General features: G+C 45.8%; 1 protein-coding gene across 1 annotated transcript; it reads right to left on the reverse strand.

Annotated features, from left to right (window-relative positions):
- Positions 1-74: 74 nt before the first annotated feature.
- On the reverse strand, positions 75-2,936 carry AFUA_5G06460 (uncharacterized protein). Its single transcript, XM_077804770.1, has 7 exons — positions 2,627-2,936; positions 2,451-2,563; positions 1,539-2,390; positions 1,400-1,486; positions 1,044-1,342; positions 566-980; positions 75-494 (listed from the first exon to the last, which is right to left on the reverse strand). Exons 1-7 carry the CDS (start codon positions 2,792-2,794, stop codon positions 314-316), a joined length of 2,115 nt encoding a protein of 704 aa, XP_077660908.1. The 5' UTR covers positions 2,795-2,936; the 3' UTR covers positions 75-313.
- Positions 2,937-15,174: the final 12,238 nt, after the last annotated feature.

Genomic DNA, 15,174 nt, shown 5'->3' on the forward strand with positions numbered 1-15,174 from the left:
CATGATGTATAGGTAAGAGAAGGATCCGCCTATATTTGAGACGGTGTATCTATAATTTGTAAATGGATCGAAGATGATGTATGAAGTAGCCTGTTACGTGCTCGCCGTCGCGAAAGACAGCATATATCTGCCGCGCTCATAGACAAGAACGACCGTCAAGGTCTAACTAATTAAACTGGGGTAGAACTATCATGCAAGCGTTAGGATATCTCAAACAAAGCGAAATAAAACAAGGTACGACAGAACAGAGATACCGCCCCAAAAGCAGCAATCGTGACAAAAGCCATATACATGGATATGCACCCAAAAATACTCATCGTAACAATTGCAGGAGTTCCAGATCCTTCGAGACGGCAGGACTAAAGGGCGCGCAGTCCTCCAAAAACCGCAGTATCTCGTCGGTCCAGCGTTCCCAGCCGACGGGGAGGGTCTTGCGGAGGCGAGGATCGGGGTGGTGGGAGATACAGTAGAAGAGAAGGACTTGGCCGAAGAATCTGTTGACGGTGTATCAATATATGCAGTGCGGCGCAGTTTCTGACAAGGCGAGGCAGGAGGGTAAGCTTACTGGGAGCAGAAAGCGAACTTGATCGGGATGCAGCTTTTCATTTTGCGGAAGATGCCGCCAACCGGGGGCCAGTCCATTGCGTGGCGGAGGCCGTTGCGCATTTGCTCAAGATCGTGGTCCGTTACGCGTTGCGGGATCCGGAGCGCTTTGTACAGGTACGGCCGGCCGATGTGGAAATTGGCGATCATGTAGCGGCCGCGTAGCATTGCCTCTGTGACTGCTATGGCGGGAGAGAGGGGCCGGTTCGGATCAATGGGGAGAGGGGACACCGGAGCCGGGGAAGGGTTTGGGTCCATCGGGGTACTGGGTTGAGAGTCGGAGAATTGCAGCGCGGGAGGGAGATTGATGCGCCATTGCTCGAGTTGGTGGCGAAGTTCGTCGTTGACGGCCGGGAGGGGGAAGGTTCCCGAATCGGCTGAGGCTAATGTTAGAGGTCTTAGGCAGCGCAGGAGGAACGGGGCCAGAGGCGAAGACTCACAGTAGAAGTACAGTGAACGGCGGATGCGGGTGAGGATGATACGGTGGGCGACCTGCGCGAGGAAATGGTACTGGAAGAAGGATTCGTCGATTTCGTCCGAAGAGGAAGAGAAGCGAGCTGGCACGAAGTCGACAGATTCGAAACCAATAAATTTAGGGATAGGGACGAGTTCCTCGAGACGTGAAAGGCCACTGGGTGGAAGATGCAGCTCCTGTACAAGGATGGTTTCGTTCATGAGAGTGTTCCAGTAGACCCGCGATTTCATGTCTCCTTCCCACTCATCGAAATTGACATCATGACTTCGATTGTTAGTGGCTGAAAGCATTGCATGCCCGGAAGGCAAGTCAAACACTCACTTTGTTAGCATTGACAAACAACACGTAGCAGCGCGGTGAATCATAGCCCAAGAATCCATGGGACGAAGGATCTGGCTGTAGTATACGCTTCGATATCAGGTCAGCAGGCGCTCATCTCCCGAAGAAACGAAGCTCTTACTAGGACAAGAGGTAAAATTGACAGCTTTGAATGTCATTGTCGCACATCAGGAAGCCAATCCGTCTCCGGGCTTCATTGAAGAACCGTAAACCTGGCGGCTCCTCGTGGATTACCCCCATCCACTCCGGCGGTTCAAAGCGACTGCTTCGAGTGCCTGGCAGAGGATAGTTTCCTTCCTGATGGCTCAGGACAGCCAGACAGCCCAAGGCCATCACATTGAGAACGAGGCAGGTTTCAATGGTGTAGCCGAACCCGCTTTCAATCGCCGCACCAAGAGTGAAAGCGAAATAGAATGTCTTGTCCATGATTGGCGTGAACGGATTGAAAGTAGCGAAGAATGCGTCCGAAAGACCCTTGATCATAGCAAGCGGCAGTGTTTCCAGCCAGTCCTCACCGGCCTGCGGGGGATACGGATATATATACATAGGTAGATGGGGACGCTTCATCTCCAGGTCAATCACATAGTTCCTCCCCAGTCGCTCGTGGGCTTCGAGAAGTTTTCGGGGCAAGATCTCTCGAGCTCCAGGCCAGAGAATCACGCCATGTTGACTGAAAGAGATCGACACATGGCCATTGGAGTCGGTTGTATTGGGCCGCTCATCAAACACAAAGTCGTCCGGCTGCCCCATTTCGGGGGTGAGATGCTGCGACTGCGAGTTTGACAGGGACGGATGCTTGTCACTGGCGCGGCTACTCTGTTTCGGGGTAGCAGCATCTCGCAGGCCCTCAAGTGCATGGAGCATCTGTTGATGGAGAGGTTGCATATTATCACGAACTGCCGAAGAGATGTGCTCGAGCTTTGTCTCCAGGCGATGGAGGGTGCTCATGATCAGACTAAGCGACTGATCTCGTCTGGAAAGATTGTCAGCGACAAGAAGCCCCAGCCAGGCGCTATCATCCCTCCAGACTTACTTGGACGACTTGCGCTCATTGTAGACGCATTCCAAGCCGAGCGACTTGCACAGTCCACATTTTGGGCGCGACTCATCGCACCGGGTTTTTTTGAGGCGGCAAGTCTCACATGCCTATACTCAAGTCAACAATGGACCTGACGGCATTACAAGGCAAAAAAAAAAAAAAAAACTTACTACAGTGGCAATAAAGTTCCTAGGCTTCTTGACGGACCCGCTTATAGACTGGGGTGTTTCTGGTGACAGGAGATCATTGATGGGCAACAGGCCATTGTGACTGTTATCGATAGACTCTGGTGGTGAGCCACCTTGGAACAATGACTCCTCGTATGGACGCTTGCTCATTTTGCATGATTGGCCAAGTCGGTGACCCCTTTTTCTTACTGAGGATCACTGATAAATCATTGAGCAGTTTATCCGATAGGTGATTGTATTATTTGATGATTATGATGATGATCATAAACAACGTCGTTTTGATACCCGTGGGATAAGATACTAGCCATCACCATCCCGAAAGCGGGAGAAGTTCTTTTTCCTCCGTCTCGGCGGTGGGTGCAGCCGATGCCGACAAGCCAATCACATTGGCCAAATCTACATCTCTGGACTACTGATATCAGAAAGAGTATTTCGGGTTTTGGGAGGGTCTCTAGTATGTATATCTGAGACATCATGGCCGAAGATTCATCATCAATTCAACGAAGCTGGCCGGAAAGTAGGCCAGAACCTTTATGATGAGTGACATGTGGATGTTTGCCATATTACAATCGTTTCAATAAAAAGACACTCGATGGAAGATGCCGACCGAAATGATCGCAGTCGCACTCCGCATTTTCGATAGGTGATGTGCAGGATATGTCACAATCCCCCTTTTTTAATGAGACATCGTCAAATGAAGATAGAATTAGGTGGAATGTTGTTGAGGAGTCACTTGCAAATCCAGGTATTAACATATGCGTATTCCTGTGTGCCTGTGAAAGGTTATTCTTGAAGCTGACTAGAGAACCGTTTGCTGACGGCAAATACACTGCTTATTGTGTAACAGCCACGGAAGCTCCTGGCCAGTACTATGGACGGTCTCAGTCTGTCACGAGGTGAGCTATGGAGACCAACTCACGTCGATATTTATTGCCTGTCACTGGGTGGACTGTTACACCAATAGACCAGATTATGCTATCATTCCTTTCAGGAAGAGCAGGAGAGTAGTACTAGACTCGTCAGACGAGGATCAAGGATCGATCAACTTCCGAGTATCAGGGGGATAAGTCTCATGTAGGGTTGCTCCCTGGTGATTGCACTGATTGTACTCCCTACTGAAAGGGAAATACATAAGAGGCCGCTGGATGTTCCTTGTAGATTGATTGAATGAAATACAGTCAGCACTGAAAAGGACTCTAATAAGCACCATGTGGGAGCTTACTTATGGGAGCCTCTGGTTCGTGGACGATGCGTTTTTGGGTTGCCAAAAGGCTGGAATTGCGAGTGATGCACAGAGGGAGGAACTGGAGAGTCATTTTGTGCTAGGACCAGTGTCCAAACATTGACTTCTCGGACAAAGGACAGACTTATTTGGAAATTGATCGCGGCCTTTGAGAGATACTAAATATTCCCTCAGGTAATGTTGCCTTTGCTAAAACCTGTTCCAGGGAAGTGCCCCGAAGATTATCTCAAGGCAATAGCTCGGTGAGAGATTGCGTTGAGCAGTCGTAATGCGACTGCAACGGCCACAAAGCCGCGGTATTGCATGTTTATGGTAGCAGAGTGCTACTCGCAAAACTGTGCTGAGTCCCATATCGAGCTTTACAACAAGTTTCTGGATGTTTCCAACTATCTTTTGCCGAGTAATAAAGAGCAGAACAGGTCTATTATTCGGAACTGGGATATCCATGCTCCGAACTTGTTTGTTGAAGGAAACAAGGTTACTGGACTTATGGACTGGCAGGATAACTGGGCTGGGCCTCTCTTCCTCCAAGCGCGACGTCCCATTTTAGCAGCCTTCAATGGAGATATTATACTGGAATTGCCCGAGCACTACAAGGATATTGGATGAAGATGAGAGAGCTCTGATTCGAGCTCAAGTGGAAAAATCTATTGTACTCTGGGCATATGAAACCAACACAAAGAGGACAGATCCAGTCCTACACGAGATCTTTGGCTTGGCTAACGCGCGTACGAGGAAAGAGATGGTTATATTTTCTACAAACACCTAGGGATGACGAAGCCAGACCCTTCAGGCAGTGCCTCATCCGTGTTGCGCTGTATGTTCTCCCTGGCTATACTCGAGATTCAATGTGCCAACTAATATACGAACCACAGCCATTGGAATGAGATGAACAATGAGGTTGCTTGTCCGATTAATTTCACACGCGAGGAAATGAAAATACACTATCTAGAGGGCGAAGGTTGGAATGATCAAGCAGACTTCTGGGATGCACTGCGAGGGTTTGTGGAGCGTGATGGTTGGACTTCGAATGAGGATTACAAACGTGCACTTGAAACCTTCGCTGAACTTAGAGAGCCTGGATTACAGGATCTAATTGGAGATGAGCGATTGCATTTTTAAAAGCAAACGCGCTGGGCTGCGAGAAATGCCTCAGGATAGATCATGGTTACTTACCATCCACTTGAAATGATCAATGACAGGTTGTCTTCCAATTTCAGAGGCTGCTCAAGGCAAAGAGCATAGAGGGAACCCCATCCCTTGAAACTGGAGAAACACCATAGTTACCACATCCTCCGATGGCACCGTGGCAGGATTGGCGAAACAGATTTCCTCTTACTGTCGTTCTCGAAATCGGTTTGACCAACAAACATCTGATAATTATTTTTCTGAACCTCTGCCAAGACCGTTGTCTGAATATTCTATTGAGCCTTCAACTCTTAAATGAGGCCCACTGTTAGTACGGCAGAATTACAATGCATAACAGGGTGGGCCATCTCATTGTCCCTACCCATCATTATGCAAACTACAAAATACAATCAAAGTTAGAGTAACTTAAAGATCCACGTATATGAGCAGCGGAGTACGGAGTATGGATGATCTACATTCTATCCTCGTTAGCGGCGGGTGATTTTTATATCTACCATTCAAAAAATAAACAACTATAGTTTCACCAACCGTTGGAATACAGCCTGCGGCTGAAATGCTCCGTAGCTAAACACCATTGTAATTCTTTTCGCAGGAAATTTGATGATTCTATAATAAGTTAGCGCCCTAAGCATTATGACAATCAAAGGCGAAGGTGCTAGGACAGACAAGGGGTATACTGTGAGGCAGGCGGCTAATTGAAAATGCGGTTGGGGCTCACGCTGAGCGCATATTCTGAGCATGATGCATGATGCTTAGATTAAGCGCCTACTGATTTTATTCTATTCTTAGCCGAGATGAGGATTGGAAGTTGAGCCTTAACCCCACATACTTTATGTCTTATCGCGCAGACAGTGGTTATAATTGATGGTAATAAATTGGGAAGCTATGGAGATACAATGATATAAAGACCTTTGAAGACTACTTATCTAAATGCTGTAGAAAATAATCCAATCCCAGCAAGCATTATTTGAGTGATATCTGGTTTAATTAGCACTAGAACTAGCTATCTTTTGTGAAGGTCGCTGCGCAATGCTATCTAACAAAGATCATCTGTATGTTGCTCTGTATGCTTGTGGAGGCAATCCTATAATGCCAGGCAAGGAAGACATGTAAATTGATCATGCAGAACTTAATCCAGGCTATGTTATTATAATCTAAAACTGATGTCCTCTCTGAGCAGATACTACTGGGCCTTGATTATAGGGCCAAAAGTTAAAACAGAGGATGGCATAGGTATCCACTACCACACAAAGCAGAGGCCAAGATTAGGGGGAGGTTCTGAATAGTTCTCTAAGGAGTGCAAGTGCCCCTTACTCCCACTAGCATGTTGCTTATTTATATCAAGGTTAGAAAAGTAACAGATGGAACTTGCCTAGCTGAAATTTTGCAGAATACACCCATTTAATAAGGCTAACCAGGCTGGAACTGTGGCTTCTGGGTAAAGAGAGCTTTAGATAAGCTTATAGTTGATTCTAAGGCATTAGGCATAAGCATTATTAATTAGGAAAAGGTGCTTAACAAAGCGATGAATTATTATTAGCAGAAAAAAGGATTAGCACCATTTTAATGGCTAGAGCAACTTTAATATAAGAAAGTCCCCACATATGACTTGATAGAGTGGAAGGAGATAATTATATAAGTTATAAACCTAGGTCACTTAAACATCTCTAAAATGTTTTTAACAGATCTGTTCCATCACGAGCTCTTCAGGCATTAGTTATAGGAACTTGTCAATCTCATTAACCCAAAAAGAGTTCTATAGGTTGATAGTGGGCAGAAGTGTATTCCTAGTAGGATAGATACTAACCAGCAGTTTCCTAATTAATAATGCTAATAATATCATCTCTACAGATAAGAATGTTAAGACTGCTAAGATCACTATAAGTAAACATCAGAGGCTAAGGCTTGCTCTGTTGTTTAATGAGGTCCTAAATTTTAGGGTCAAGTCTTAAGTCAAATTCCATTCCCCTGCATAAATACTGATGAAAGTCCTAGATATCATTAAAGGGACTAAAGTATAAGGAAGGGCCTGGAATACAGCAGTTAAAAAGTGTACTACTATCAACAGAAGCAACCCCCATGCCTTCAGGTGGTTGCAGGTCTCGCATCTCACAGATCTTTTTTGCTAATTATGAAAGAAGTTTCACCTTTGAATTTTCACTTCTTTTTACCCAGCCACTGCTAATTATGTCTCCCTTAATCCTTTCTATTATAATATACATCCACCCAGAATGAGTAAATGCACACAAAACTTTTGGTACTAAGATAGATGTGTGTTATAATATAAAATGCATTGTTGATGCTTCAGATAGATGTACGCGGTGTCCATATTTAACACATAGTCTGCTAGTTAACATAAGAACGTTCCCTTCCTGAGGTTAAGCATGTTTAAGAATCCTAATTGCTAGCAGTGTCAAACAGCGGTACAAAAGATGGTCATTGACTGGTTTGGATGTGCTCATCAAAACAGTTGATGACAAGGAAGGAGACTTCTTTCCACTCGCCGACATTATGATTTATGACTCATTGGCTAGGCGGTAAGTGTTGGATGGGAAAACCTCGATCCTGGACTCGAAAGAGGGCTTAATATAAAGAGTAAGATTCTCGGAGACCTAATGATGGTTGAGAAGTGTGTCACAAATTTGCCTTCAGTCACCGCTTCAATCCCTGTTGCTACACTAATAAAGGAAAATATGTAGGGATCCTTCTTATCCCTTTGTTCTGGTGTCTGGCAGGGCTGCGATGTGCTTCAACATCCTTCTCTGCATGACAATTATCCCTTGATCTGCCAACCTTATTCTCTAATATCTGCGTCTCTATCATATGAGCCAATTATCAGCTGGCAGAACACCCAAACCTTCCGTTGTTTGGCCGTCGCTGTTATCTGCGGGCGAATTAAAGAGGCTGGGCTATCATAGGACTCAGCTTGGTCAGCTGCTGTCACAAACAACAAGGCTCTACTCTGTACAATCTACCACACAAGCATCTTAGATATCGTGATATCCCTGACAGGGATAGCGTATCCTCAACTTGAACTGTTTAGGCGATGGGATGAATCTTCACAGTATGCGCCAATACCAGGGAACTTCAGTCATTACGCAGCGTTCCAATCCAGTTTCAGCGCCACCAGTAAGCTAGTGCTCTATTTCTGATTCAGCGCCAATATGCATCAGGTAGTGATGGGCGTGTACATCGATTATCAGGACCTACGAGGCCAGTCAATAATATTCCCGAACCCCTTAACATCACATCACATAGAGGGACACTTATAAGCGCCTGACACCACAGTCAAGTAATCTAGCAATCCTGGCGCCAGCATTACAGTGACATGGTTAGGCTGTTTACTATTATACACTAATACATCCAGTTCAGCTGAACCCCGCCCAGGGGCGACGCATTCATCTCATTACCTATTCCTCCAAATCACAATCCACATACTCAAGTGCTTGTCCGCACAAACAGGTACTCTTCATACAACGACACAAGAAAGTTGCTATAAGGAAGCTCAGAGAGGTCTTCGGATGACCAGAGAGAAGAGGTCTGGTCTCTTCCAGCGAAGGAGTCGATCCGCCAAAATCATCGCAGCCATCCGCTGAAGATCCTTTCACGTTCAATTTCCCTAGCGGCGTTGAAGTTCTGCATGATTCTCCTAACTCTACAGTCGATATATGTTTCGTCCACGGCTTGACGGGTGACTGAACCGCCACTTAGACTACTTAGGGCCAGTATGATCCATGGCCTAAAGCACTCCTTCCGTCCAAACTCAGCACTGCCCGCATACTCACTTATAGTTTTGATGCCTATGTGGTGCGAGGGTCGGTTGCTGGATCAAATCACTTAACCACCATGCCACAAACCTCTTGAACGACTTAACAACAGATCAAGATCTTCATAACAGCGTCTCGTCCCATCATCTTTGTCACTCATAGTCTTGGCAGTCTAGTCTGCAAGAAAACTATTCTGTACTCACAAAACAACCTCAACAGCCGTCTTCAAAATGTATTCAACTGCAAGGACTTTGTATGTGACGGATGATCATGACCGCCAATGTCTTAAGAGCCTATGGCCGACTGATCCTGAAATCGAGAATACGGATTCAGCAGACTAAAGGAGGTCTCTTAGAAGACGTGTGTCGCATGCTAGTCTGTGGCATCATTGATGAGCTGAGGAAGTCGATCAGCAGTTCAGAGCTTTTGTTGTTCCTTTTTTGTCAAGACGCGGATGCACATATTAACAACGCCACATCTGTCCTTCGCTCCCTAATCCGTCAGCTTGTCGATGAACAGCCATTGCTTATCTCACACATACGAAAGCGGTATGATCAGTATGAAGGCACGAATTCTTGGTACACTGTGTCTCAGATCTTTTACCTAACATCCTGGACGATCAAGACATGAGGAGCGCCTTCTTTATGGTTGACGGTCTTGATGAGTGTCAGGCTGGTCTTCCAGAACTTCCCAACAAGATCACGCAAAAGTGATCGTCATACTCCTCCTAGGCTTGACTCTCTGTATAAACAGATGATGCAGGAAATCCGCAAGTCAGAAGAGCATGAGTCATGTAGGGAGATCCTCAGCTTAATAACAGCCATTTATCATCCTATCATGCTACAGGAACTAGCATCTATCCGTGAAATCCTAGCAGAGTATCCCAATAATGCTAAATCACTGAAAGAAGCTATAAGACTTTGTGGCTCCTTGACAATCCATAAGGGGACTGCATTCTTTGTGTCAACCAAGGACTATCTCACAGGAATAGTCTCTCAGGAACTCTTTCTTTCGGGAATAGAATCGGTTCATCATACCATTTTTTTAAGATCATTATCCAGTATGGAGTTGACTCTGCATCATGATCTTTATTCTCTCCGTAATCCAGGTTTCCCTATCAACAAGGTCAGGCGCCCTGAACCCAGATCCACTAAGTGCTGTGTAGTACTCATGCATCTATTAAGTCAATCGTTTACATGATCCTCATCATATCACAGTGGAGGAACAACCCTAAAATTGGCCCAAAATCTTCAGCTTCTTATGTGAGAAGTACATCTACTAGCTCAAGGCTCTTAGCCTTCTGGATAATATGCCACAGGGTGTTCATTCCATCCCAAAGCTGGAAGACTTAATTCAGGAAAGGCTTCCAGCGCTAACGTTATATTATTTTGTGAGACAATACTTAACAGTGTGACAACAAGGCCTAAAAGACTCTAATTTATCAAATCTCGTGCATGATGCACACCGATTTACTCGTTATTGGAAGCTCGCAATAGAGAAGAGTCATTTGCAGGTATATAACTCAGTGCTCTTATTTAGTCCCGCTTCCAGTTTGATACGGCGGTTGTTTGAACATGAGCAGTCCCAATGGTACCTTCCCAGACCTGCCGTGGAAGATAACTGGAGCGCTTGCCTGCAGACGTTCGAGGGCCATAGTAAGCCGGTCAACTCTGTGCTCTTCTCGCATGATTCTAAGCTGATCGCCTCTGCCTCATTTGATCAGACTGTCAAGATATGGGATGCAACCAGTGGCCATTGCCTGCAAATGGTCAATGCCGGAGGGGTAATCAGGGTAAAGTCTTTCGCGCATATCAACTCATACGTTGAACTTGACTACGGAATTATTGGCTTATCCTTCCTTGGCTTCACTTGCAATACCAGCTAAACTTAATCCCCAAGCACCGACATCCAGCGGATGTGGTATTAGTTATGATCATACATGGATTACCTGGGATACAGGGAATCTGTTATGGCTATCCTTTTAGTACCGGCCGAATGCCTTCGACTCTACAAGTATCGGCTATCAGTATCAGCTGCAAAACAGGACGGGTGCTAGTATCTCAAATCGATCCTCTGCGACTCTCCGACTCCATACTCCATAGTCAACCCCTAGATACTTTATCCATACTATTTTAGATAGAGTGGCCTAGATAGGACATATGGTTATTCACTTCATAATATTTACTAAAATCCAAGCAAGATGTCACATAGTTCTCGCAACATCGTCATTCACTCTCTATCTTCCAAATTCCAATACCTTTTTCAGAAAAGAGGGCCGGGAGCCACTGGTGTATTTATACGTACATACGCATTTATCACACACACGACTTCTAACTTACCTAATTCTCTAATTCCAAATGCACTCGTGATTAACTATCTTATACGGAGTACTGGCATCACAGATGTGGAGCTAGGCACATTTCTATTAAGATTCCGTTCTTACAAAGGCAGCAAATACAGCAGGGAAATAATACACGTATGTTTGTTGGTCAAGCCGATTTCGAGAACCACTGTACAGTAGGCCACAATTCGATCCACGAGTCCTGTCTGGTCCACAGATTATTGAGACTTGAAAGTCAGAGAACGGTGAAAAAATCCAGCAAAGTTCCCGGAGCATGGGAATGGGATCCACTAGGGAGTAGATAGACACCAGATCCTGCGTGGTCTGCACAACTTCTGGCAATGTTCCTAATTAACTTTAGAAGATTGCAGGTGATGTATCTCCGATAATCGTATTACCCCATACAGCGATGGAGAGATTTCGAAAGTGGGACTGTGTACGAATAGCAAGCACAGTTGAATTACATACATTAAGTTTTGGACCTGGGACCTGTTTGGACAAATCACATAATTGAGAAGGCTAACCCCATTTTAACATTACCCAATGCCTGGTATCATCCCAGATGATAGGACTGAGAAATTCCCATATCGACTGGGGTAACTCGAAGATCGTGCGGGGTAACCAACAGACTAGTAGTATTTGCAACAGCAGGGTGCTGCATCGCTCCTTTTTCTGGGGCCGCTAGTGTAGAAAAGAAGGCTGGTATTATCATTATTGTTTGATCCTCTTCCACCACATGGGAGTGCTTGATCATGCGACTTTCTTTCGTAACCGTCAGGAGAAGCAAATTCCTGTGTTGCCTTCTTGCGTTACGGACATGGTGCACAGGGCAATGACTAGTCGGGAATCATAAAAATCATGCCCACCACTATGGGCTCTTTTTCATATTCTGGTATGGGAAGGTAGCCACGCGACCCGAAGATAATCAGTTTAATTTAATATATTATTGTTTTACACAGTTGACCAGAGATATGATCGATCTGGGGAAAGGAAACGGTGTCTTCTCTATATTCTCCGACTCCGACCAGCTGTTATCCTCACTTTCGTTCAAGGCATTCGGTACGAAATACATGCACAAGGTATCTATGTCTGGTAGATCCCTGCATTGGGGGAATGTTCTGTCTCACCAGACCAGCCAACCATACTTACCCATAAGTATATACAATTATCCTGAAGCGACTAGGAAGCCTATGTGATTAGATAGTATATAGCACCTACAGCCCACGGATGGGTCCTGAATTGGGACCATCCGGGGTTATTCTTGGTCAGCGCCCAGCCGCGCTGCCAATAGACATAATGGAATGGATTAGCGCTCGTAAATGATACATATCCGCGGAGTAAATGCAATGGCAGCTGCCGTGGTGAATAAGCGTTCATCATTTCAGCCATCATGCACAATCTGTCAATCTGACGGTCAATCCGAGGTGCTGAGTAGGCCAGAAGATGTGCTCAACCGAAAGAGCAGGATAGACATCGACGGTAGGCCGCATTACTCTCCTGGTTGGTATCGACGGGGGTTTACTTTGCGGGTTGAATCACTCCCCAAACACGGATGGCTGGGTCAATCGACGGCAACTGGAACTGCCAATTGCCAACTATGGCGAAGGAGGAGTGGTATGCTTGCCAGTCCCCGGCTAATGTTGGAGGAACAGTCCCGTATTATAACGTTGAGCGTAGACAATGGAGGACTCTGGCCATCTCGGAAAACCCTAGCAAAGAGGCATGTCCTCGGGGGCAAAGTGAGCAGAGTATCAAAACACCTCGCTAGAAAGGAATTCAATGAACGACTTGATGCCACCACCCTCAACGATCAAGTAGAGGCAAGCATCAAGCTCCTATTGCCCAATTGGGATTGAGTAAAGGTTGCCAGATACGTAAGGAAGCATAGAAAGTGATGGAAAGTCATAGAATCATAAGAGTGCCGTCAGCCAACAGATAAAAGAGCTCTATTTGGTAGTGGCAGGGGAAACAGACCACAAGAAGGTGGTGTGGTGTTTGTATGGTTGATCCTGATGGAGCTTATCGCGTGATGCCAGCCAGGGCGGTTGATCTAGATAATGTCCGCAATTGGAATTGTGGTGATCGGGGAAGCAACCTGAAGCAGCTACCAAGTTGGACTGATAAGTCTCCTCAGCAACTCAGAGGCTACTATGTACCTGCTTATTAGGAGGTATATGTCATGCCCTCCATGATTTCTTGTATGCACCCTCTGCCATTTGTCCAGTCTGCTGTGCTGTACACTGTACTTTGTGAGTCGGTCTCAGGGCAACAACAGGAGGTGCATCATCTAGAAACACGCAACACCAACTGCAAGGTCAGAAAAAGTCTACACTTTACTGCGTAGAGACACATGCATACAGGAATGAAGCGGTCAAGCTTGGGCTAACGTAGGCTGCAGCTCAAGGGCTTTTTGCCCTTCTCCCGCTCTCTCACCGCCGAGATTGCGTACTTTGATGGAAAGTCTGTCCGGCCATTCCTCTGCCAGCTGTTGCCAGGCATACGCATCCAGCATGCATGCCAGCCACGGCCAAGCCGTTTTTCTTTGGCCATTTTCCTTGACGAGTTGAGATCGTTGTCTTCACAGTGACATGAGCGGTGGCCAGTTGAATATTACGATTGACTGACCATGCATTGCTCATTCTTTCTCTCTTCGATGAATGTGTCAAGTGTCCCGCCCGTTGCTGTTGGAATCTGATACATTGGTATCTGAGGTGTAATTGCTTTTTGAGAACCCCGCAAATTGATACAATTCCATGATTGCATGACTTGTGTTTGAGAATCCCGCGCGCCAAAGGCTGTTCATCGTTGATTGCGCAGATCAGATATTACGGAGTAGTTGTGCGACACAGGGGTATTGCTTTGTATAAGCAGTGCTGGGACCATCTGAGCCGGGGCCATTCGCGGGCAATCTTATTGTTATGATCCAGGCACATGTCCCTACATCGTAAAAACTGGCTAACCCATAGATCTTTGCTCGTTTGACTTTAATTAATGATGATATAATCCAGACAGGTAACGACAGGGACCTAATAACATGAAGCTAAATGCTGACATCTGTCCCTGTAATGACGTTTTCCATGCTCTGAAAATGCTGGGGCCAGTTACCTTAGTCTTGACTGCCCCAGGCTTTCTCAGGTCTCAGACACTCGAGCCAAGTGATTATTGGTCACTGCGCTGTCCGATTTGGTGTGGCGCCATGTAGCCTGAATTTAGTAACGATTCGGCGGCTCCCTATAGGTTCAGCTTGCAGTAGCGGCAGTGCATGTAGCCGAAAATGGAGTAGTTTTACCGCCACCGTTGCTCCGCCATCGGCGAGGGTATTTGCTGGGGTTGGCCCAGTATGCATCATTGTCTTCCAATCTAGTTGAGTGGTTCACCACCGAAGGTCTCGCCCAGTATGGACTCCTACATCATGTTTATCCATACTCAGCAGCCCTTAATGGCGAAAGCCATTCATTGCTCAAGATGGAAGCTATGTGGAGTTGCAAATGGAGATAGAAATGCCAACTGGTTATACATTATGGTGTCGATGAGATACCAACTACTCATGCTCCCAAGGTAGTTATTGTTTATCATCCTAATAAAAGGTCCTCTTAAGACCCTGTTTAGTCTCAGGACCTGCAGGAACTTACTTAGCACCACTATCTTCTTTGATTCCTTGGTATCTAATATGTACGATGGACGGAGGATTTCCAGGCATATCTGATTTGCTGTCCAACCTACCCTACGGCTGCGGAACTCAGTTAACTAGAATCAAGTCAGAATAATAGGTACTCTATGTTTCTATTAGCTGCTGTACAGCAAGTCTAACAAGCAACTCTGTTTTCTCTAATGGCATAAGCGCTGATCCAAGTAACAAATGTACAACTGGTCCTGGGAGTTAGGTGGCAGATTGGCAAGCATATCAAATTGGTCATGAAAGTCACAGCATAATGATTCTGATTCGAATATATGCATAGGGAGGCTACAGTAGACTCGTAGAATCAATTGACAGTGCTAAGGGACGCGTGGAGGATTCGAATTCCTTTTG

This window comes from Aspergillus fumigatus, chromosome 5, assembly GCF_000002655.1.
Source record: "Aspergillus fumigatus Af293 chromosome 5, whole genome shotgun sequence".
In the NCBI taxonomy this organism is placed as follows: Eukaryota; Fungi; Ascomycota; class Eurotiomycetes; order Eurotiales; family Aspergillaceae; genus Aspergillus; species Aspergillus fumigatus.